The sequence below is a fragment of the Athene cunicularia genome, assembly GCF_003259725.1.
Source record: "Athene cunicularia isolate RWA chromosome 1 unlocalized genomic scaffold, athCun1 chr1_part1, whole genome shotgun sequence".
NCBI lineage: Eukaryota > Metazoa > Chordata > Aves > Strigiformes > Strigidae > Athene > Athene cunicularia.
The window spans coordinates 69405340-69430924 of record NW_020799091.1 but is presented as its reverse complement, the minus strand read 5'-3'; the positions used below and the strand labels follow the sequence as shown (position 1 = coordinate 69430924).

Here is a 25585-nt window from a genome sequence, read left to right as displayed (position 1 = left end):
TTAAAGAAAATGATTGTAAGATGCTTTCAGCATCAAATTGTCTTGGGAAGAGCTTCTGGTATCATCCAGCACAAACTGTTCCTATTTTTTTTTCAAAATTAAAAGGTCACAACTTTTAATCATTGATATGAAGGTGCATTGAATCTTACTGATAAAACTTTCATGTAAATACATGTAAAACTTCACATAAACTAGATAGCAAATAAAAACACTTAAAGGTATCAAACTGGTAGAAGAAATTAAGTCAAAGATTAATAGTGAACACGTTCTGAAACAAGAACCAACTCTTCTGTTCCCTTATAATACACAAAAAAGTCAATCTGATCTAGAAAAACATGGTCATTTAAGATACTAAGCAAAACATACGTAACATTTACAAAGCTATACAAAAATATTTATTTTAATACAAAACCATTTATTTTAACTTCTTTTTTTTTTTTTTTTTTTGAGGTACTGCCTTCCACTGCAACATTAACAATGGAATGGACATGAAGTCACAGATGCACATAAAGGACAAAGGCCCATCAAATGATAAGACAGAACAGGAAGAAGGAAATGAAAACACAGATCAATCTTTCTATAGCTTAACTTGGCACACCTGCTTTATTAAGTGGCCAAATCATAGTAACCACATGTAAAGAATGTGAGAATAAGCCAAACAACTACTTATGTAAATGAAATAATTCTGAAATTTAATGCATGGTTGCAAAACTGTCAACCTAAGTGCTAAGGATATCTCTTCATTCACACACCCGTGGCATTATGCTGGACTTAATCCAGCACTGATGTTACCTCAAATTTTGACAGGATTATTCCACTGAGAGCTTGCACTGCCAATTCATACCTTTCTCAGCACCACAGTTTTTGACAATTTGGGTTAAAATTTGCTTTAAACTCCAGTAGGTTCATCCAAGTTCAGCTCAGTCTAATAGAACTGCTTGGCTCCACTCCTATGTTCTGGCAGCCCAGCTGGGACCGTTAGTGTTGCTGTAGTGCCTGGACTTCTCTCAAGTTTTATTTATCTTTTATAGAGGTTCACTGTAATAAGCTTTGATTGCTGCAAAGAAGCTGAAGCCAACAGTAAAGCTACCAGAGGTGGTGTTTGACATATGCTAACCAGTTTTACCAGCTTAAAACACCCAGTGTGAAAACCAAATGCCATGTCATCAATGGATTTGGCACCGATTTCAGTAGGATCGGGATTTCAAAGTAAGTAATGGTCTTAGCAGCTCCCTGTACACCACCAGCACTTTCTGCCTAAGTGCTTAACACCACCACTAAACTAAAAACACACAGAAAGATGTAGCAGAGGCTTAGGAATGATGCCAGCACACAGCAAGAGAGCAGCAGCAAGAAGCAGCGCCTGGCATACGCACTTGTCTTTCTGAGAGAATGGCATGCACAGGATGGTGTGGATGAAGGTGGTGGTGAGGATGATGAAGATGGTGAGGATGATGAGGTCTCATTTAAATCTTCTGGATTTATCCAGTAGGCACGAGTGTCCCGATTACCTTTCTTACTAGTACAGCTGATGTCGCACTGGAAAACATCTTCACAGCTATCACTTTGCAAGCGCTCCTTCTGGAGAAGTTTGTCCACTCTCTGTATAATACACTCCAGACTTTTGTCAACATTCAACCAAACTTTCTCCTTAAAAATAAAAATAAAAATTCTTTCTCAATTTAAAAAGAAAAAAGACCTTGGATAACAAATCTCTTGGCAGTATTTTCTCCTGTGATTCTAGTCAGAACTCCTCTGCAAAGTCTCTTCTGGGCTATTATGTTTACATTTGTGCACACACAAATTCTGGATATATAAATAATGTATACTAACATGTCAACTCTATGTAGCAACATGACTTGTATGGTAAATTGCAAAGCTTTTTTCTAAGTAAATTTGCCGAACAATTTTAAGTACCTCTATTTCAATTTCTAGTTGGCACTATTACTTATTCTTGAAACTCATGTTTGACATAATTGGATAAAATCACACATCTCTTTTTTCTATATAACTCAGTGAATAACAGATAAAATTACTGTATTGTATTACTACCTAAATAACTGAATTTGCTTTATTCGTATCTCATTACTGTGTGTTTTGCCAAAACAATGAAAACTAGCAAGAATCCAGTTCCAAAATTAATTGTATCTCATTTCAAAATTGATATTTCACAATATTAATAATTGTTTTAATTGCTCTTGACTATTTTTGAGATTTAATTAACTTCTGTTTATGTTACACAGTGACAGAATTTACACAGCCCAATTCTCATTTCAGTTGGCAGCATGGTAGGGAAAAACCATTCAAATACTTTGTGCAAAAAGTCTTAAAATGCTGTTCCTAATCAAAACAGAGATGAACTGCAACTTCTAAATATTTAGATGAAAATAAAAATAGGAAGGCTGAATTGTACCGCTAATATGCACAAAATAGGCTTTATTTTGGAGAAGTGTAAAAGCCCTTTGTACTACAGTCAGTTTTTCACTTTGTTTACTTTCCCTTGGAACTGACTTCAGAAAAGCCATGTATCCCACTGTAATGATTTCCACTGTTTCAGAGATCCAGAAATATTTATTAAAGCTGTTTGTATCCCCATGTCAAGGAGTACTGAGCATAGGATAAAGGCAACATCCTTGCTAGATGACCAATACCTCAAAAATACTCATCCTATGGATATCTGGTGAGCAGTCACAGAGCTTATAAACAAAAGAACACAGTAAAAAAAAAAAACAAACCTAGAAAGAAGAAAATATTAATCATTCCACTAAGCAAACATACCCATTCCTCTTCATGCCAATCCACCTGCAGAGAAGATCGGCTATTTCTTCCTGTCCACCTGGCAACAAGTGTATCTTGATCATTCCTCAGCATCACTTGCTCTCCTTCTCCAGAAGTTGGAGATGCTTTTGATGCTATATAGTCTGGCCTTGCAGCATTCAGTCCATGGATTGAATTTGCCAACAGCTTGCAATCACAGACTGTGACAAGTTGCCTGGTCTAAAAAGTAATAAATCCCCCACATTTTAACAACTTTACACAAGTTATACCATAATCTTTCACAGAAATTAAAAAGAGTAACTAGTATTCTGTAAAAGAAACTAAATGTTGTTTAGGAGTCTCTAAGGTACCTTTTAAATAATTTTACAGAACAGCCTTAAAAAGCAATAGAATACCAAAACACAAATGATACGTTTCCAAAGTTTGTACTAGTATACTAGCCTCACAATTGTTGAAAATTTCGCTAATAAATGTGCAATTCACCTTTATTTGCACTTCACTGTCCATTTGATGAAAACATAGAACAATGTGCAGACATTTTTATACTCCACACAATGCTGCCACACCAGAGACCATGCTTAATCTCCACCATCTTGTCTGAAATCATAACAAGACTTAAAGTGGAGGGCTGAAGATATAACTCATTAATCAATGCAACTTGTTTCCTGTCTTATTTAGTGGTGTTGTATTAAAGGATTTCTATAAGTGATGTGAATATGAAAAGTATCTGGCCTGCGTGTCTGTTAAATGAAAGAGACAAACAAGCCCTTACTGTGTTATATATACACGTTGTCCAGCTGTAGAAAATGCCACAGATCAGCTATACACACACTGTACTCATTTAGAGCGAACGTTACAGTAGGGTCACATTGGTTTTTGCGCTCTACAAAGCTGTATGCATACCCCCTCCACTGGGACAATTTATGGCAAGCTGATTGGCCATTACTGCCATTTACAACCTTCAGATCTGCTTCAGGGCCAGAAGAGGTCAGTAAAACTGTATTTCGTTTTTTGTCCTTGTAAATAAGATTGTGTGCAGCTGTGGGTCCAGTCTGGTTTCTGTTAGTACCCACCAAGAAATAAGTGATTCACATCACTAGAATTCAAGCAAAGGCTGTGTCACCATTATTTCTTATTTTGTCAGTGGAAAAATACAGAATTGTTTCATTAACTTTTTTTGCCCAGATGCTGCTGCTTGACAGATGACTCAGAGGAACATTAAAATAAAACAGGCGGTTATGGAGAGAAGGGTATAAAAGAAAGTGAAGAATGCACACTTCTGGAATATGATGAATGAACAGAGGAACAAGAGGACATTGCTCTCCACTACACTCTCAAGAGGAGGTGAAGGCACGAGTGTGCAAAGTAGGAGAAAACCTAAATAAAAACCAGCGAATTTTAAAGGCTGGTCTGATTTTGCTTTTTCTTTAGGACTGCACACGTTACAATATACTACTGAACAAGGCAAATAGATGTTTCAAGGAAACTTACTAAAGATAGAGATGGAGAAAAAAAATACACTGTGCTTCAGCATAGAAATGCTTTATTCTCCTACCTTGTCTGCTAGGATGGCAAGTGTTCTTTCAAGGCCATTAGCTGATCTATCCTTGGCAGCTCTTGAGAGCCGTTCCGCATAATAACTGACTTGCGTTTTCAGGGTGTTGATTTGTGCAATAATTTCCTTTGCTCTAACAATGTCCTGTGGGATGTATATTATAGACTGGGAACTTGTTGAAGTGCTGAAAAAGAAAGACTGATTTTAGGGGAAAAATTAATCAAGCGGTACACGTATTACAGTGACATGCTGGGGAATTAATGGCAGACAACAAAAATTTACCTAAGCTAGCAATCAACAGTGAAAGGCCAGTGGGCAATTGCACAGCAGGAACATGATCCTAGAGCCTTCTCTGCCTTTACTGAAGGCATTCAGATGCAGATTTACTAATCCCAAGGGACTGTGGGCAGAGCTTGTATACCAGAGGGACAGTTTTGCCGAGGAGAACGTGAGTGATAGATTTTGCCATCAGATACAGAACCACTGTTTGCAGAGACAGCTTGCCCCGCTCTCCCTCTCCTTACGACACAGACACTTCGTTGAGGCCTGGTTTACAAACCTGTTTTATCACAATAGCTGCTAGCACAATTAAAAGAAAATCTGCACTCCTCCTAACACAGAAATGCCACCCAGATTCATAATGCAAACACTGTGGTATTAACAAAAAAATCCTTCTGTTAGTATATCCTTTCCTCTATTGCAGGCCTGATGCAAGTCACACCAGCAAAAGCAATCTCATGATACATAAACGGCAAAGTTTATCTCCAGGCTAATCCAAGGACTCTGTCCCTGGTGTAGCTTCTGTTAGGACACGCTTACTGTACTAAACTAGGAACATGATACAACTCTCCCTATTATAAACTCAGCTGTAACAATATAAAAGCAATACCAAATTTTGACTTTTTCCAAATAGTAAAGGAAGCACACTACACCAATAAAACTTATCTTTATATTGGGAATACTGCAGCTCCACTAAAACTGCTTACTTGGCAGTAGAGGAAAATAATTTATGTCCCCTAAGTTTAGATGTCTACAGAAGTTGCTTATCTCGTCCAAGACAGATGCTTGGACTCCCTCTGTAACTGCTGGAGAGAGAACAGCACTTCTAAAGGCTGATTTAATCCTACCTGAGAAAAGCTGTTCACAAAAGCTGCCTTTTAGTTGAGAACATTACTTTAAGCTGAAGTTGTGCTCTTGGTTAACTATGGAGCCTACCCCACCACTACTCCCTTTCCAGGCAATACGCTGGTTTTTAACTCCCAGCAGCAGAGCTATACAAGGATGAGGCCTTTACATCAGCTGCAGTTGTGACAAAGCATGATTGCCATTCGTGGCATAGCATCAACCATGAGGTGACACCAACTGTGTATTATCTTAATTTTAGTCATTTTTGCCAGTCATGAATGGCTTCAGCACAGTAACAGCACAGAAGGACCTAGTGTTTGCACCGATCTCAGCACTGTTCAAGGGAGACAGCTTCGCTGAGAAACTACACAGAGAGGATTTTCTCTTCCAGGCATGGTTACCTCAGATCCATGACCTCTGAGGAGTGTGAATTCCTCTGCTACCCCTAAAGCAATGCTGCTAATTTCCGCAGTGTGTCTGTGAGGTAAGACGAGGGTTGCATGGGGCACACTTTAAAATTATTGCCACAAATACCAGTTCTTGTCCCTTAACTCATATTAAGGCAAGGGGGGGGGAGCTTAATCCCAGTATCTGTCTGAGCTCCATTACAAGAAAAGATGAGGGATTTGTTTTCAAAGGATAAAAGGCACAAAGGATTCTTGAAAGAGTTTCCTTATTTTTGTCCCTCTGGTCACCCACCTGAGTGGAGCAGAGAACAACCACTCCCCAGTACTGCTATGCCATACAGCAAATTAATCTCAGCTTTTAGGACTTTCCTCTCAGCTTTTAGGACTTTCCTGCACGATTTGTGCTGTCTACTGACGGGTGATCTTTGTGACAATTCCTCTGAGCAATTTCTTTCCACGACAGTGTGGTTAACATGCATAAAGACATATTTGGCAGGAAAGGCCATGCAGCATATTGAGATCTGATTTAGAATTATTAAATTTTTAATGACAAACATTTGCTGGGATGATCAGGGGGAAAAATTTATGGTGTAAAGTTCACATATATTTACTTTCCAACCTGCAATTGCTTTTTTAAATGAACAGCTCTCATCGTACTGTATCAGCAAACCGTAACACAGTCTTAAACTCTCAGTGAATTAGGAGTTTAACCTATGAGTAATTTAGAGCAGAACTTCTGCACTGATGAACAATCAAGCAATGTTTCCTTTTCATAGCATTGAACAACACAACATGAAGAAAAATAAACACAAGTTAAGTGCAGATGTTTAAATGAAGACATGGGTTATAAAATATAAACCATGCCCAATCTATCACCATAAAGATTGAAAAATATGTAGAGTTATCTTAATTATCTTCCATCTCTGGCAGAAAGTTTCTCTCTCCAGGCAGTTTTCACTGGAAGTAACAGAGAAAAAGGTAGAAAATTCTTGTGTTCTGATCTTCAGCTTTCTAATGTCTTATGATCAGAGAAAGCCAGGAATCTAGCTGTTCATTACAAACAAACATTGCAGATGAAATGAAATTCATTCACACATCATGTTCTACAAAGCAGATACAATTACTCAGAGCACAATTAGAGATGCCATGATGCATGACATTAAAGAGCCCTGCACACTTTAAAACACACCAGATCTTTGCCAAAGAAAAGAAAGAAAAGAAAAATAAAACAATCCAAAGAACAGAAACCCTCTCTACAGAACTCTCAGAAACAGAAAACTCACCAACACTCCTCATAACTGCTAAAAAAACAAAAAACCAAAATAAAATTAGCAGATTGTTAGAAAATACCAAAAGCAGAAAACAAAACAAAGGATGTTTGGGGAAATAACTTATTTGAGTCATCTTTTCAACAAGGCGGGTACATAACAATTAAACTTGTAAGCAAAAAAAACACAGATTGCCAGATGCCTGTGTGTTGTTCTGGGGAAATGTGGATGCACTAAGAACAGTTTTGCCAGTGAAAAGAGAAGGAACTGAATGATAACTATGTAATATGATGACACTGAGAAGATGGATCTCAATTCTACTATACTAACTTTTATGGTAACAAAGAAGTACTTAAAAGGAAAATTATCCTTCAAATGTTGAACCTGCAGTTTTTATGGATCCAGAAGAAACAGTTCTGTAAAGCTTAGAGGAAAAGTACTGGATAGAAACTAAGTTCTCCAATCAGCTTAATTACTGGGTAAGGGGGAAAAAAAAAAAGGAAAAGACATGTGAACTTAGATATTGCTTAGATATATTCAGCAGCTAAACTGACAGAAGGAGGTTATTTCAGACAGCAACAGTGGTATCAAAAGAACAGGAAGGGTGAGCCTAGCATACCAGTGTTTCCAGGTTTACAGTTTCCTCTAGTTCCATCTGAGTGCACTCGAAGTCAGGAATAATTAGAGTAGACATATTTTTGCACCCATCTTTTTATCGGTACATATCTAACTGATGTTCACAGGATGCTGCTATTCACTTCTCCACTGCCAAAATTAATTCTGCAGTTGGCAAAGCCTGTTCCCCACATCACTCTGTCATCTCAGCAGCTCCAAATCCTTTCTTTGAAAGGGCATTATCAAGGTCTTCTTTTCCCTAGCTACAATGACTCCTTGTCCTGCTGCTGTCATTGTTCCTTAAATTCTCCATACAATAGCAAAAGTAATGCAGACCCAGACAACATTATCTCTTCCTTGGGAGCTGGAGGGAGTGCCATGCAGGTCCTTCCTTTTAGCATACGGGACTTTCCCACTTTCTGCCCCTTCCGCTATTACCTATGGTTTGCACTTCCAGAGAGGTCACTAGACAATCCATGAAGACAGGACTGTGGAGGCCAAGTAGACTGTGGGGGTCTGCCTGCAGAGCAGCGTGAGGCCAGATCCAGAAGCCTAATCTGTGCATAAACCTTGAGGCAATGCAAAAAGCCTCCAACAATAGTCCCAAAATTAAACCCAAGTTGTCAATAAGGAATTGGCCTATCAGGCACAGCTGTTCTGTACTAAAAAGAGTTCAGCAACAGGACCGTGAAGCTATGAGAGTGGTGAAAGTCTCCTGAAAATTACAGGTTGAAAGCATGATGTAGTGCAGCTGAGGAGGTTCTACAGACCAATTAACTAATACACAAGTAGGCAGAACCCAAACCCAGCACCTAAAATAGTTAAGCTAAATGAACCAACAAGTATTAAGGAAGATCAAAGATTTCACTCTTAACAACTATTAGAAAGGGTCCATCAGTAAAGAAACTGTTTTGTCTTTCCTTTGGAAAAAAACATGGAATAATCTTCACATTGTATAGCAGAACTATGGAATGAAATGCAACAAAAACATAGAATGAGGTGATCTTCCAAATCACTGAGAATGGACCAGGAGAAAAAGGCACAATAACAGCAGACACAACATTTCTACTTACTGTTTCTTTGCCTCTTCAAATTTATGCAGCTTTTTCCGCAAGCCACCTGACTTAAAGCCTTGACAATGAGCTGCTGGTGCTCCTATGGTGACTATGTCGTAGTTCTGATCTGAGATGGACAAAAAGGGCTTACAAATGAAAGCTTGACATCTTTAATGTGGAAAAACAATCGTGAAAATTAAAAAACTACTCTGAAAGTGATTTTTTAAAAACTTTGCGACAGTGTTTTGAAGGACATGCAAAACTGAACTGCTGTAGAGGCCCTTAAAATCCATCAAATACTTCTGAGGTAAAAGAATCATACTTGAATGCAGGTCCTCTGTTTCTTAATCTAGAAGCTTAACAGTGAAAAACAAGCTTTGAACATTGATCGGTCTTTACACAAAACGTGCCACTACTGGAATCCCTCACATGGATATATGGGACAAGTGTGTGTCCATGGTTAGTGGGAATTACTGTTAAAAGAAGGAGAAACTTAAGTTATTTAGATAGAAATAAGCTTGATGTGAACAAACTGATGTGTTTTGGCATAACCATACATGATGGTTCCAGAGGCAAGCTTAACAACAAACATAAGTCAGAACCTTTGCTATTCCGTTACAATTCAAAATGACTGTAAGGGACATAGCAGCCTAATCGTATTCCATAGCACAGAGGCTGACTTGTGTCACCTATGGTACAGTTAACTTCAGAACCTAGTTTTGCCATCTGTGGAATAGCAATAATTATACTTACACATCTTCTTTAGAAAAGAAATTTGGAATCTGAGAAGGTGCTACAAAAATGTCAAGTAGCACTAGTACTACAGAGCAGTAGTTTGTAGCAACTTGGCTATATGATTGAGGATGGAAATAAAAAAATGGAGAGAAAAGTAACAGAATAAGGGTGAAGAATGAGACTAAGAAACAAATACCTGATCCTCCATCATCTTGGACTCTCATTCTCTGTATATGTAAATTCGTAGGAACAAATTCTAATTTTTTATCAGCTTTCAAGCTACTGGCTTTAAATGAAGGACCTGAAAGAAAATTAATCATAAAAACCTTCTGCTTATACTAAAACATTCAAGGAGCTTCATTCATCATTTGCTACATGCTGAAAGTAAAGCAGAGAAAAGGAAAAAAAAACCACCAAACCTTTCTGTTACTGTTCATAACTGTTCTCTACTTTCAGGGTAAAATAAGAGAACGAATGAATCAGATAAATAATTTCAGATCATTAGCAAACACAATGAATGTTAATAAAGAAATCTAATAATAGCATTTTTTTTACTCATCAAACTAAAATATTCTGGGTTCACAATTTCAGAGAAGCACTAACAATCACGGCTGAGAAGTATCATATTATTATGAAAAAGAAATCACCTTTATACTGGTGCAGGTCAGTTAGATTTTCCTGATAAGTTAAAATAATTGTTTGGTACTGAGTAACTATTTGTCGACGAAGGCTTTCCCAACAAGGAGACAGTTCTCCCAGTTCTTCTAGTTCACAAACCCTAAAAAAAAAAAAAAAAAAAAAAGGGAGGGGAGGGAAGAGGAGTTTAGCTCCGTTGTCCACTTGACCAAGAATGAGTTTCACACTGTAGCAATGTAACACCATCCTCAGATTACACATTCTCAATTCACTCTGGTCTAACCTACTCACCAGACTGGGGATGCTTCAAAACATACATCCCAAAGCACAACTGTTGAGATCTACTCCAAGGTATGTAAGTTCGTCACAGGCAAAATACACCATGTTCCCTCAGGACCCTTAGGTGTTAGCCAAAACCAAAGTTTCCAACCTTACTGCAGGAGCACTCAAACTATATAATGATTTGCACATTATGGGCACTGTTGTCATATTGGGTGACTTGGAACCATGAAGACCTTTTTAGGACACTCCACTGAACTTTGGTGGCTCTCAAATGAAATCAGAACTGTGGCAGAGGTTAGGTGGGAGATCAGCACCTATCTGACACGAGGTACAAGGAGTATCTGCGCTGGCCAGGTATCTACACACCAGTTTTCAAGGGAAGGAAGGCCTAAGAAGCATAAACATTAGTAAGGGTTTGGAGAGACAAAAGATGAGCCAACAAAACCTTCATTTGTGATTCAGGATTTTAGGAAAGTTTCACTGTAGGTGGAAAAAAGGACCCTTGGATACCCCTAGATATGACCAGAAAAAACCCTGGCCTTCCCACTGCACCTGACCACTAGGTTTTCAGTCACACATGGGAATCCTGTGTTACATACTGTTCCCCTACAGCACTGTTGAGAAAATATACACTACATTTCACATCATGTTTCTATTACTGTGTTCTTGGATTAAGATGTTATTTGGAATAAAGGAAGAAGGGGAAAAGGAAACAAGTCAACACCAGACACTATTCAACATCATATTACCCCAGAAAAAGTAAACTAATCATCTGTCAAAAGGATCTAGCAGTTCTTTTGGCAGTTCTCTCAATAGCCTTAATCCATAGGTTTAATCAGTTGTCTGTACATAATTTAGGACAGCATTTCACATAACAATTCCCACTCCACAGTATTTAGGATATTATCAAAAGGAAGCAAATTTCCAAGAAAAACATCATTGAATTACCAATAGGCAACACCGTAAACTATGTTTATCAGTGAGTCAGAAAAAGACACTTCTAGTTTCATCTTGTAAACCACTTCTGCGTAAGATGCTATTATTATCGACCTTGTCAAACTCTCTGCCTAAAACTAGGCATGCTTCTGAGCCCAGGTCATCCCGAAGTTAATTCACAGCTTAACGCTTCAAGTTTACTTGTTTGTCCCATAGGGCTGAGACAGCAGGGGATGTGCATACCATAAATAATGAGGTATTCAAAATATTCCCCCCTGTTAGATGTTTCATTTCAAAGAGCTCTGGCCCAGAGGAGCTTTATATAAGAGACAGCAGTGGTGATTATTCAAGAACATTTTAAAAAAGTCACCAGGACATTAAGACAGAAGCAGCTGTGCTTGTGTAGCAGTCCGGCATTTCTCTAGGCTGCAGCACAGAGAATGGAGAAAAGAGCACTTGGCCAAATCTGAGAGATCCTATGAATACAAAGTGTGTCCTTGCATGTCACCTCGATTTAAGAGAGAGAAGGGAGTATTTCTTGCTAATTACAAAGTATTTACCTTTGAGCCACATAACTCAGAGCATACAACCTTGTATTAGCAATGATCTGGGCTGCTATTAACCTGCAACTGTATACAATATGTATCCACCGATTTCGCTACACTTATCAAGAGCCTTTGAACAGTCACATTTCATGGCTAACACCTTAAGAAACTCCACTGTCCAGTCTTACAGAAAGCCACATCTTTTCCCCCCCTTTCCCCCCCCCCCATTCACCCAAAATTCTGCTCTTATTATCTTCAAGTCTTCAAACTACATCCATTACAGATGGCACCTTAAGGGTAAGCTTGCCAACTCTTTACATTATTATGGCTGTATCTCAGAATGAATAGGTGATTTTAAACGTACTGTGAGGAAAGCTGTAGAGAAACAAAGATATTAAACAATGAATAACCCATGTTTAAATGTGTAATGGCATATCCCAAGTCCCCGCCATCGAGGTTGTAGCAGGACAGCTAGACAAGATAGAGCATTCACTCTCTAGAATCTAAGATCTAACTACTCTTACTAAGTGTATGTCACTAAAAACCAAGTCAATGGCAGCAACAAAGTAAAAATTAATGTGACCTTTGGAAACTCAGTCACGTCATGCATTAGTTCTCACAAACGTTACAAAAAGTCACTGACATCTTCCTGTGAGAATTTATCATTTTTGCAAAATATGAAAAATACCCAAAAGCACCGTAGGCTACTTCTGCCTGCTTGTATGGATTAACACGGGAGTTTCTTTCACTAGATCCCAAAGGAATTGAAATGTATTAATACAGGATAATGAGAGGACTAGATAGTTTTACTTTTAATTAAGGTTAGATTTAGTTAGGTTTCTAGGATTGGATTCAAACACAGCCAAAATAAAACCCCAATACTCAAAAATACAGCTAAAGCTCTTTTACCATCCCAATCCTGGCTTTAATAGAGAATACACCAACCATTATGTTTGCAAACCAAAGCCTTAAAATGTAGGGAAGTAAAACTCATAAATGAGTGAAAAAGTTATTATTGTCCTACAGTGTCTCATTTTACTTACTTTTATTCTGTTTGTTTTCCATTCAAAACTACTCTTCTGACTCTCAAAGCCATCTCTTAACTCACTGAGTGGAGTCAGTGCTCATGTCATCTATCTTTGCTTTGCTTTCATAGCACAGAAGTCAACTGACTTTTTCAAAGTTCACCTTCAAAGTGATTCAGATTTTCCTTCCCTGTCTGCTACTCTAATTACTCATTCCACTCAGCTGGTTTCTGTGTCATCTCTGTTCCTTTCTCAAAAGTCTCAGCAGCTGGAGTTATTACTCTTTCATTTATGCTGTCTCATCTATGCAGACTTCCCCTCCACCTATGAAACACTGAGATATGTTTTGTATTTAATTCAACTTCATTTTTCTCTTAATATTAAAACTAAATTATGTTTAAAAACTGATGTGTCTTGAAGTATACAAATTATTATATATATAAAAAGATAATTTATTCTAATGTGCTGGTTTTAATACAGTCACACAACTATGAAATAATATATTCTGTGGCTTTATCAATACTTTTGTGAGAGGAACAGATAACTCCTAATTGCAGTTAACTGCAGTATGATTCTAAGTGTTCACTATGCCAACAGTTCTCTCCACTCAGCACCTCTGTATGTTCATGTTAACATACACTGAAGTACAAACTCTATACTCTGACACGAAATCTTTATTCATTGTGACTGTACAGTTAGTAACTTGCTACTTTTATTACTTTTTCTCCAGTGCCCCTGTGCACTAACACAGATACGTTCCTTGGTAATTCAGTAACAGCCGTATCACTGCTTTATTACTGCATGTGTAAACCAGCCAGAACTCACCTTGCTGCATCTTCTTCCAGAAGAAGCTTCACAAATTGCCTAGGGATGTGGAGTGACAGGATGCTCTCAGCCATCTGCTCCAAGATTCTCAAGTGGTTTCCATCAGTGGTTGGGAAGCGATACATTCGGCAAATGGCGCCACCAAACACTAAAGAAATAAAATCATGTTATTGAAGCATAGGGTTTGAGTTAAAAGTGTACAAAGTCTCTCTTTTTTTAAAGTAAATGGCTTCAATTCACTAATATGCTGTAACATACTGCTGTAAAGATCTGGATTAACCAGGCATCAGTCTTGCTTTTCCAAACATGGTCATTCTGCAATGACCATTCTTCCAGTGTTTGCAGGAAAAGCCTCCAAATGATTTAAAACACTGGTAAACAAATGAAATAGCTATTCAACTTTTGAAATACTTTTTTTAAAATGTACTGTGCATTTTCCTCTCATTCAATCATTTGATGGAAAACTAACCTTTCTTCAAGATTTTTGTTTAAAGCAACTACTTTCCTCTCTTCCTCCTCTAATGCCCCAATTGTTGATTAGAATAGACTGGCAAATTGCATGGAAAATTTTACACCACAGTCAATGACAAAATTTGGATTCTGCTGTTTTTACTATACAAAATATAGTACAGATGATAAAATAATTTATTCTTGTATGACCCTCAAAGGGCTGCTCAATCAGCAGCCTGTTCCTGTTCAAATGAAACATCTGCTTAAAAGCCCTGGGGCCACAGACAGTAAGATTAGCTTCCACAGATGCCTAAAGCTTTCTAGTTACAGCCAACAGCAGCTTACCAGATTTCAGTAGTGCATCTTTCCGTAATGAAGCATATTTGGATCTGATTCCTAAAGATTCTGTCAAACTTTCATCAACTGGCAACACAGTCTAAACAAAAACAAAAACCAAAAATAGTAAAGAATAAAACCTCAGTACCAGGGCAATAGGCAGTGATGACCCTATTACACAGACTTGAAAGGAATATTCAACACATGGTTAAAATAATTATTTCAAATATGTTTACTGTGGACAAAAAATACTGGAGATTGAAATAATAAATCCACTTAAACCCACCAATCTAAGCGTTCCTATTTACTTCTACTGAACAGTCAACACGTAAAAATTTTCATACAGCCCTTCAACAACTTTACATTAGTACAGCTCCAGAGTCCTTAAAGGTACTGCACAATATGTGGCAGCTACAAGTCTGGCTGGAAACAAAGTGATACTAATCCACATTATGACTGACACACAGATACTAGTGCAATAACCACCAGGATATTCAGAACACAAGGTTTACAGAATTAAACATATGTCTAGGCTGAGAAAGCACTCTAAGTATCTGCTCTCAGAGAAATATTTGGGGATCAGAAAAAAAAAAAAAATCCAGTATTTAAGTAACCTGTTCAGTTTTATCAAAATATTTTAAGCTGCTTGTGAAAATTCTGGAAATTTCCCGAGCATCCCCATTACAGTTTTGCTTAATATTATATTCCAATTTACAATGTGAACTGGAATACCACACCTTTGTGAAACCAGTTATCAATTCCTCGAGTGCACCAACATACAGTATCGCAGGCCTATTCTGATGAAGGGCACGAGCACTTGAAGCTAAAGCTTAAAATTTTCTCCCAGACTTTAAAGCACCAAGAGCTCTGCAAAATACAAAACTGCTCCAATACCATTAGGCTGCTCTTTACAGTATTTTGAACTTGTAATGAACTATTAAATATCGAAACGGACAGGAAAGTTGACAGATGTCAACCTAGCTTATTTTAATGCCGGCAATAAATCCATGTTTTTCTGTATTTGATACAATGCTCATACTCACCCTTCCATTAATTGTATCAGGTGACCTTGTCACCGGAGGCCTTTGGTCAGTTTTTTCCTCCATTTGCCATCCAATAACTGTGATGTTACCTACACGGTCACTTTCAGCCGACCTGCAACAAACACTCTGCCTTGAGATTTTTTTGGAGGTGGACCTGTTTATCAACAAGGGAACACTTATAAAAGGCTATTAATCTTCAAACTTAATGAACATTTTAAATAGGAAGCTTTTCAACTTGATTTTACGCATTTCTATAACATGTTATTCCAAAAGTAGAACACTCTCCTCATTCCACAGAGATGCTGTATAGACCTATTTGAAGGCAACCTAAAACCATTGATGTGTTTCAACCAGGAGGAGTTTAGATTTTAAAATTAACCTGTTGTAGGCAAAAAGCAGCTTAAATTGTGAACATTAACAGGGAGAAGATAATTGGATGTACATGCAAATGTGTGTGTGTGTGTCTGTGTGTGTGAATGTCTGAAACTGAACTTTCAATCAGAAGTCTGCTATTTGCTAGCTGCCACTGGTACAGTTGCAACTGGTAAGTTTTGATAACACGTGCACTAAACAGAAGTAGCGCATCCCAAATCTTCCACTTTATAGAGAAGTCAGTCAAGGCCACTAGTTAGGAGGCGGATCACATCTTGTGCTTCTGCAGACGGATTATATAGATAGGAAAACTGGGAGACTGATGTTCCAGAAAGAAAAGCTGATGCTAAAAAGAAGGATCCGGAAAAGGAGTGGTCTAGGGAAGAAGTGAAGGTTCTCAATAGAGGAAAGATCCTGAAGGTGGAGGAAGGTCCTGGAAAACAGGGTGCTGTGTGGAAACAAATGCCAGAGATCCCCAGGGACCTGGCCGCTAACAGCTGGGCAGCTGCACAGCACAAACTGGCACAACTTTCTGTCTCACCTTCCCAGACCAGCAGCCATTTCCCTGCTGGGGAGGGAAGCTGACATCGTATGAACACGACAGAGGGGAGTGAGTGAGCGAGCCAAAGCCAGAGAATCAAGAAGGGTAAAAACCCTAATCTTGCTGGTTTTTAAACACACACCAATACCCAGATCTACCACAGCTGTCATTTATTCTGTCTCACCCGTGACACACAGTCATTTTGGCAGACTTTATGCTATTATTTTAAGACAAATTCTAAATGGCATTTTAAGACTGTTTTTTACATGTAAAAATATACTGGGACAACCAAGACAAAAACAACCCCTCTGGAACAGACAATACTGGGAAGGCAAAAGAAATAAGCACACAACAGGACTATAAGAAAAGGTTTAAGTATCCAAATCACACAGCAGGTTTATAGACATTGCTCAGCATTCAGCTTATACATCCAAGGGCTAATGCGATGAGATATGCATATATTCACACACTTTGATAATCAGAATATACTTGATATCGAAACAAGAGAGTTTAATAAAGTCCAGTTTCAACTTTCTCATGAAAGAACCAACCTAACAGAATAATCACACCTAACACAACCATGAAACTCCTGTCATCACATTCCTCCTGGTTTTCATCTCTCAAAACATCCTCATCTTCACACCTATGATAAATCAGACTATTTTACCCACTATTAATGTCATACTTTTGGTGCCTTTTCTGACTCATTTCCCTCATCTGCTCCCCGCTGTGGAAAAGCCAAAAAAACCCCTTATCCATCTCTTCTCTCGGCATGAAAAGCTTTGCCCATGTTTTATTCACAGAATCATAGAATCAACTAGGTTGGAAAGGACCTTGAAGATCATCCAGTCCAACCGTTCACCTAGCACTGACAGTTCCCAACTACACCATATCCCTCAGCGCTATGTCAACCTGACTCTTAAACACCTCCAGGGATGGGGACTCCGCCACCTCCCTGGGCAGCCCATTCCAACACCTAACAACCCGTTCTGTAAAGAAATACTTACTAATATCTAGTCTAAACCTTCCATGGCACAACTTGAGGCCATTCCCTCTTGTCCTATCACTTATTACTTGGTTACAGAGACTCATCCCCAGCTCTCTGCAACCTCCTTTCAGGCAGCTGTAGAGGGCGATGAGGTCTCCCCTCAGCCTCCTCTTCTCCAGACTAAACACCCCTCAGCTGCTCCCCGTACAACCTGTGCTCCAGACCCTGCACCAGCTTCGTTGCCCTTCTCTGGACACGCTCGAGTCATTCAATGTCCTTTTTGTAGTGAGGGGCCCAAAACTGAACACAGGAATCGAGGTGCAGCCTCACCAGTGCTGAGTACAGGGGTCAGATCCCTTCCCTGTCCCTGCTGGCCACGCTAGTGCTGACACAAGCCAGGATGCCATTGGCCTTCTTGGCCCCCTGGGCACACTGCTGGCTCCTGTTCAGCCAGCTGTCAATCAACACCCCCAGGTCCCTCTCTGACTGGCAGCTCTCCAGCCACTCCTCCCCAAGCCTGTAGCGCTGCTGGGGGTTGTTGTGGCCCAAGGGCAGCCCCCGGCATTTGGCCTTATGGAAACTCCTCCAGTTGGCCTCAGCCCATGGCTCCAGCCTGTCCAGGTCTCTCTGCAGAGCCTCCCTACCCTCGAGCACATCAACACTCCCACCCAACTGGGTGTCATCTGCAAACTGACTGAGGGTGCACTCGATCCCCTCATCTAGATCATCAATAAAGATGTTAAACAGGAGTCGCCCCAAAACCGAGCCCTGGGGGACACCACTTGTGACCAGCAATCAACTGGATTTAACTCCATTCACCACAACTCTTTGGGCCCAGCCATCCAGTTAGTTTTTTACCCAGCAAAGCGTGTGCCCATCCAAGCCTTGAGCAGCCAGTTTTGCCAGGAGAATGCTGTGGGAAACAGTGTCAAAGACCTTGCTAAAGTCAAGGTAAACAACATCCACAGCCTTTCCCTCATCCAATAAGCAGGTTGCCCTGTCATAGAGGGGGATCAGGTTTGTCAGGCAGGACCTGCCTTTCATAAACCCATGCTGACTGGGCCTGGGCATCTGGTTGTCCTACAGGTGTTGTATGATGGTGCTCAGGATGAGCTGCTCCATCAGCCTCCTGGGCACTGGAGTCAAGATGACAGGCCCATAATTTCCCAGATTATCCTTCTGATCCTTCTTATAGATGGGTGTCTCATTGGCTGATTTCCAATCTGTCGGGACCTCCCCAGTCAGCCAGGACTGCTGGTAAATGATGGAAAGGAGCTTGGTGAGCACCCCAGTCAGCTCCTTCAGCACCCTCCAGTGTATCCCATACAGTCCCATAGACTTGTGTGCGTCTGTGTGATGCAGCAGGTCACTGACTGTTTCCTCCTGGATTGCAGGGTGGTCATTCTCCCAGTTTCTGTCTTCTGGCTGAGGAGGCTGGATTCCCTCAATACAACTAGTCTTGTTATTAAAGACTGAGGCAAAGAAGGCATTAAGGACCTCAGCCTTTTCCCCATCACTTGTTATCATGTTTCCTCCTGCATCTAGCAGGGGTTGGAGACTCTCCCTGGTCTTTCTTTTGCTACTGACATACTTATAGAAACATTTCTTGTCCCTGATTGCTGCAGCCAAATGAATTTCCAGCTGGGCTTTAGCCCTCCTGATTTCCACCCTGCATAGCCTCACAGCATCTTTGTAAACACTGTGAGTTGCTAGCACCTTCTTCCAAAGGCTGTAAACTCTCCTTCTCTTCCTGAGTTGCAGCCAAAGTTCCCTGTTCAGCCAGGGTGGTCTTCTCTGTCACTGACTTCTCTTAGAGCACCTGGGGACTGCCTGCTCCTGAGCCATTAAGACTTAGCTGTGTCTGGGCTACAAATTTTTTGCAAGTTTATCAGTCACTGTTTACAGTGCTGATTATGCCAATACTACCAACACCATCTCTCCTCAGTCCCTTGATTATGCTTCCCCTCTCCAACTGACTTCCCCTTGACCTCTCTGACATGGATGTCTGTCCTACTTATAACACATAATACTACAATGTGCATTTACACATTACAGTTCTCTTTCCTTAATCTCACTTTGCTTTCTTCATTCTTTCCCAAACCTCTGCTTAACTTTGTCCCACACTGGCTTTCAAGAGTTTGGTTTGATTCTTATGAACAGGACTACTACTCTGAGGACTGGTCTTAGACCCACAACCTCCTGAGTCACATGCCTTCCACAGAAGCTTCCAATATGAATTAAACTAGAAAATTACATCCATCAATGCTGTTGTAATGTGATAACTCCTACTCTTAGCGCATTATATTGATAAATAGACTATTCAGCAACAAATACACTATTTAGCAACTGGTAGGTGCTATAATAGTAAATAGGGCCTAGATTTATCTAAGCCAAGGTATTCCAAACAGCTAAGATAACCCCTCGTTTCAATGGGTTTCATTCTCACCATCACAGGCTCTTCATACATCAGGACTGTTAAAAATACTCTATTTTGCCACTCTCCACAGACCCATATGCTGAGGTGATAGGATGAAATGCACAAAACCTAAATTGGTCTTGACAATACATTCTTGACTTGCAGAACTAGAACCAATGTCTAACACTATTCACCATATTGGAAAGGTCATGTTCTACATGTTTTATTAATAGCCTGGAACTAAAAAAAACCCAACAACCAGAAGTTTTCATCACATCTTAAGCATGTTTTCAAGAATTAAGAATTAATTCCTAAATGAAGGAGAATATTACAAACCTTAGTGTTAAGTGCAACCTGTGATTCTTCTCCTGAAGAAGTTCTTTTACAGTGAACATCCCAGAACCCAACAAATACATCTGAAAGAAGATTAGTACCAGAACTGTAATTATTTACCTTTACAATGAACAAAGGCTTTGTCCACAGCACGGAAGTCCAAAATACAATCATTATGTATAAAAATCTGAGAACAAAAAAATATTTACATATACCCGTACATAACTAATTAAAACCCTTTAAAATTTAATAAATTTGGTAATTTATCAAAAATCCTTTTTTTCTGCTGGAGGACAATAAGCATTTTCCCTTCTCTAGGACTTGAATGGAGGCACCTTAATATATACAAGTTCAGGTCCAGCAACACACAAACACTGAAAGCAATAAATGAATAGGGCTCAGGTTGACTAGGTCAACATTCATAGTCCCTCCCTGACCCAAACTTGGCTCTTCCTGAAGAACTTGCTTCCTCTGGAGTTATTCCTTTTTACCCAGAGCCTCCCCATGAGGCACTGTACCAAGAGCGACAGCTGTGCTGCCTCTGATGAAGCCAAGGAAAAGCAGACAAGTGGGGCCTGAAAGTGTGTTCTGGGCAACAGTTTGAGCATAAATGGCTCAGAGATCCAAGTAGTTACATGAGAGGACTGACATTTGAATTTTTTTCAGTAAGGGAACAAATCTTACCTCTGAACAAAATCACTAAGGTATCAGGACAGGGCGATTTCTGGAATTTAGCATCTCTGTTCAGAAGGACTGTTTCATTATGGGCCCAACATTTTGGCCTCAGTTAGACATGTTGGATCCTGTTCATTATCTAGCTCAGTAAAGAGGTCTAAATTTAAGTGCACAAATGACAGGACCTCTTAATTTAAATCAGTGGTTCCCAAATTTGCTGCAGACGAGCCTTATTTGAGAAAACTGACAACGCTCCCCACTCTGCCATGCCTATCTCACAGCATATGTCTCTCCTTCCCCTACCCATCTTGCTTTCTCTAGGCTGCTGCCCTCTGCTTTCTTCCACAAAAGTTACTAGTTTTATCTCCTTGCCTCTCGTTTGCTTGTTCCATGCTGACTGGGCAGGTAACAGAATAAAGAAAACTTACTGTTCCCTGAGATCTATCTTTGACGTCGTACACAGAGAGTTTGATTTGTGTCATCTGATTGATAAGAGAGTCTTGGAAAAAGGCAATGCTGCTTAGAAAGATAGGATTACTTGTTCCCTGTAATCATAAACAAAAAAGCCAAAAATTAATGCAAGGTGATATTTGTAGGAAGAAATGTTTCCTGTGTTATCTTCAGTTCAAAATCTAATCCAGGAATACCTCACCACTTACCTCAATAATTTCTGTCTGTGCATGCTTCGTCCAGAATGCCTGAGGTGGTGTAGTTACACTCACTGCTACAAAACTATTTGGTTTTCGATCTAGCGATGGAGTTAGCAGCTCACTGCAAGCTTTAGGTATGAAATAGATAAATTTAGATTCAGGATCTTTTCCATATTGCTGTAAGACTCTACATTTCTATAAAAGCATATGATTTACCCTGAGCAATAAAGCCATGAAGGGCCATTAATTCATTCTAGTGCCACACTATAAAGGCAGAAATCACTCACCTTCACGCACACAAACAGTAAATATGCAATCAGATCACTTTGTTTCCAAGCTGTAGAGTTGTAATTTAAACTAGTTCTCTTCTGACACCTGCCTATCCATCCCCCTGGCACAGCTCATTAGAACAGTGTACATGCATAGGTTTCCCTCTGGGAATCTCATGACCATGGCAGCATTTGATTTGAAGTCACACTCCATTAAGACCATTACCAAACAGCACCATGGAGAACCTGATCAAACAGCACTACTATGAGGAGCACTACTTGTAAAAGGACAGCAATTTATTTTCCACTAAAATGTTACGGTGAGTGTAACTGCTGGGAAGGGACTATGGTGAATAGGAAAGAACTACCAAAAATTTCAGTGAGTAACTACTACACAATTACATTAAACTTCAGAGCCAAATTCTATCTAGCCAGATACAGGCAACTACAGTGTGGTCCAACTCTGCTTCAGCTAGATGCAGAAAGTTAATTCTGAAATTTACCTGGGCAAGCAAAATGTTTAGATGTACACTAAACAGCTTTGCAGTTCCAGATGTTTTTAATTTACCTGAAAATACTTAACTTATTCAGCTCTAAGGAGTTCTTGTTAAGATCATTATTCATAACACAATTACATACATCTGAGAAAATTTTCTAATTTTTCATTTCAAGCATACTGCTAAGCACATTAGTCCACTATTGCTAAGAAAACCATGTTGCAGTTGAAAATGTGGACTGCATTTTCATGAAGAAAATTTTTTTTTCTTAAGTCTTCAAGTGAGGTGAGTCAATAAACAAGCTTCTTGTCCAAATTTAACCAATCTCAGAAACTAGGTCACTTCTGCATTTCACATTATCACTTGCCAGCAAAAACCAAAGGAAAGAAGGTATATGTAATATTTGGTAACCCTTAGAAAATATTCTGTCCTAAAATGGTGTTTCCAGCAAATCTTCAGTTTTCTTGAAGATGTGAACTGCTGATATACTGAGACTGAAGACAGTTTTACTGTATGTTCACATTAAAAAATAAAAATAAAAATTAAAAACAACATTCACATAACAAACATTTAAAATTTTATCAGACAGATGTTTTAAATACAGACTTTTAAAAACATTACAAAATCAAACTGCTGGCTACTTATCAAAAGATACCATACAGGGAGCAAGAAAACTGTAGCACACCTCCATAAAAATTGAATTAAAGTTTCAATCCTTACTATATGAAAGGCACTTCAAAATCAACAACTAAAAAAATGCACACATACTCAATAGCATGTATCAACAAAATTAGCATAAAAAAATCACTAATCTTACCTAAACTGAACTCTAAAATCGGCTCATCAGGATCCTGAATGTTTCCTGTAAATCAGAAAAATTAACAAAAGATTAGCCAAACATTGCTATTCTGTGAATGCTTTCCTCATTGCAGTCATACAAAGAAAGAAGTTACAGTCATATAAAGAAATAAATTAAATTTTATATAAAAAAAAATAGTATTTTTAATTCAATGACTCATGACTGGTATTTAAAATATTTATTAGCTAATCTTTGGTACCTAAAAATGATTTGAAAAACCTGAGATCTCATTTTATAGGACATTTTAAAATATGTAAACCTATGCAACATTATATTGAATATGGGAATAGAAAATGCCAAATCTCAGTAGAAAACAATAGAATTAAAGTCACTTAGTGACTGAACTACTATTAACTCCAAATTATTAAATCAGATATGTCTCGTCTGCGAGCAGTAAATAGGGAGAAGTTTGAAAGTACCTGTCTCCCACTAATCAAAGAACACCTCTGGGGGTTACAATCATAATTTACTCGCCATAAAAGATAAGGGAGATAATTCTCAGCTCCCTGAACACTCTTGAAAGTTTTAAACAATGTCAAACAAGGAGGCTGCCAAAACTCTTCCTAGACCTTGACATTCTTTTGTTGTTTTCTCCCCCTGTTGCTTATTTTTGACTGATAAACATAACTGCACAAAATCGAGGGTTTTTTTCTTGCCTCTCCAATTTTAATGTTTTGTCTATTTTAAAAATAAGAAAACTTTAAAAATAAGGTAAACTTAAGATCTTTTAATATTTTTGTATAATTCCTTTATCTCATTCTGTTCAGACAACCGAGCACATCTAAATCTTCTAGCAATTAAAAGACAAACACAATGTTAGTACAAGGTATATTCTGAAAGGAGCAATGGAGGAATAGCTGAGATGACTACATACCTGCTAGAGAAAGGCCTAGCATGTCAGAGGTGACATCAATGGTGGAGGCCCGTTGCACAGTGCGGGATTTTGCACCATGGCGGGGACTGTGTTCTCTTGCTGTCATTTTGTCATGAAGAACCCTTCTTTTCTTGCTGCTTGGCTTTACTGATGTTTGTTCTACAGAGTAGCAGAGTGCAGCAGGTTGTCTCCAATTGCTATTCCTCTAACAATTCCATGCTAAGCAATAAAGAGAGCAAAACCATACATCAAAATTTTAGGTCACTATCAGCTACTGTTTTTTTTAACAGCAGCAAATCTACTGCTATAAAACTGCCTCAGGTCATTCAAATAAAACGTTCACGGTAGATCCAATGCACAGTAACTCAATTTGCATGAACTGTACATCTGTAGCATTTTACTGTGAATTGTTGATGACTACCACATGCAAGAAAGGCTCTTCTGTCAGAGAATGGGGGGGGGGCTGAGACTCGTTAACAGACCAGCTGCTCTTCTCCTTTGTCTAAGTTATTAAACCATCCTTAATGAAGTTTCCTGGTTTCCATAATCCCTGGAGAGCACAAGTAAATTTGTCAGATGGGGCCTCTGTCTGCAGAGGTAGGACAAGGGATAAGTACAAAGGGACAATAAGTAGGCAGAAAACAGCATAAAAGGGCAGGAAATGTTGTTAGTGTCAGCACACTGTGTCATTCCAGGCTCTTACTGCCATGAGAGAGGGATATTGAAAACTATAAATAAAGCCTACTGGGCCAGAGGGAGGCTGAAATTCTGGGATGGTGATGAAAAGAAAAAGCAAAAGGGGATGACAGCTAATGTGCTATGTGGCAGTGTCTGTGCTCTTCCTTCACTCTACACTTTATCGGTCTACAGACATCCATGACAGTTGTTCTCCTCACAATTCCTGTTAAGTGAAACGTAGGGAAGAAATGCACAGCCTATAGAAAATTGGTTACATTGTTAAATGTGGTGCTTTTGGTTTGGCTGATAAAATTTGAATGTTCCTTCTGTCAGCCATATTAACAATGCAGTTACAGAACTTTTGTATTCGTTTCATACTATTATAACAAACTCCAGTAATCTAGGAAGTGAGAAGTAAAATCTGATAAACCTGAAAGAAATACACTGACTAATACCTTCACAGCAGCCCCTCATTCATTTTACAAAACACCTGAACCATGCTGCAGGAAGCAGATTTCTTTTCCTTTTAGATTGATGGACCTAACAATGGGCATGATGCATTCTAATTAAATAAAGGACCTAGCTTTTTCTTGTGCTTTAAATAAGCATTTTAAAATTATCTAAAGGCCTCCAAAGGAACATTCAACCTGCCTAACAAGACTTGGAATTTAACTAGTCAGCATCTCCCTCTGCAGGATTTCAAAAGAATCACCCTCTCTCCACAGGGAACTAAGGCATCTTCTTAACTAGCACTGGTTCACTGGACATCTAAAATTCATCTGCAAGTTAGCATCTAAGACGACTGAGTTGAACACAA

At 39.0% G+C, this 25585-nt stretch overlaps 1 protein-coding gene across 20 annotated transcripts in view; it reads right to left on the bottom strand.

Moving 5' to 3' along the window:
• Positions 1-25585, bottom strand: part of INPP4A (inositol polyphosphate-4-phosphatase type I A) — a 97653-nt gene that overhangs the window by 31950 nt on the left and 40118 nt on the right. For 9 of the 20 annotated variants that reach the window (XM_026859694.1, XM_026859639.1, XM_026859629.1 and 6 more), the window contains 15 exons: positions 24091-24309; positions 23175-23219; positions 21601-21719; positions 21370-21486; positions 20270-20349; positions 15617-15770; positions 14583-14673; positions 13788-13935; positions 10186-10316; positions 9735-9839; positions 8822-8930; positions 7149-7166; positions 4334-4517; positions 2779-2997; positions 1377-1650 (listed from right to left, as the gene is read on the bottom strand). In XM_026859694.1, coding sequence (XP_026715495.1) covers positions 1377-1650; positions 2779-2997; positions 4334-4517; positions 7149-7166; positions 8822-8930; positions 9735-9839; positions 10186-10316; positions 13788-13935; positions 14583-14673; positions 15617-15770; positions 20270-20349; positions 21370-21486; positions 21601-21719; positions 23175-23219; positions 24091-24196 — 1900 coding nt within the window. In that variant the 5' untranslated portion in view covers positions 24197-24309. The other 11 variants (XM_026859685.1, XM_026859657.1, XM_026859740.1 and 8 more) reach the window with 8 other exon arrangements.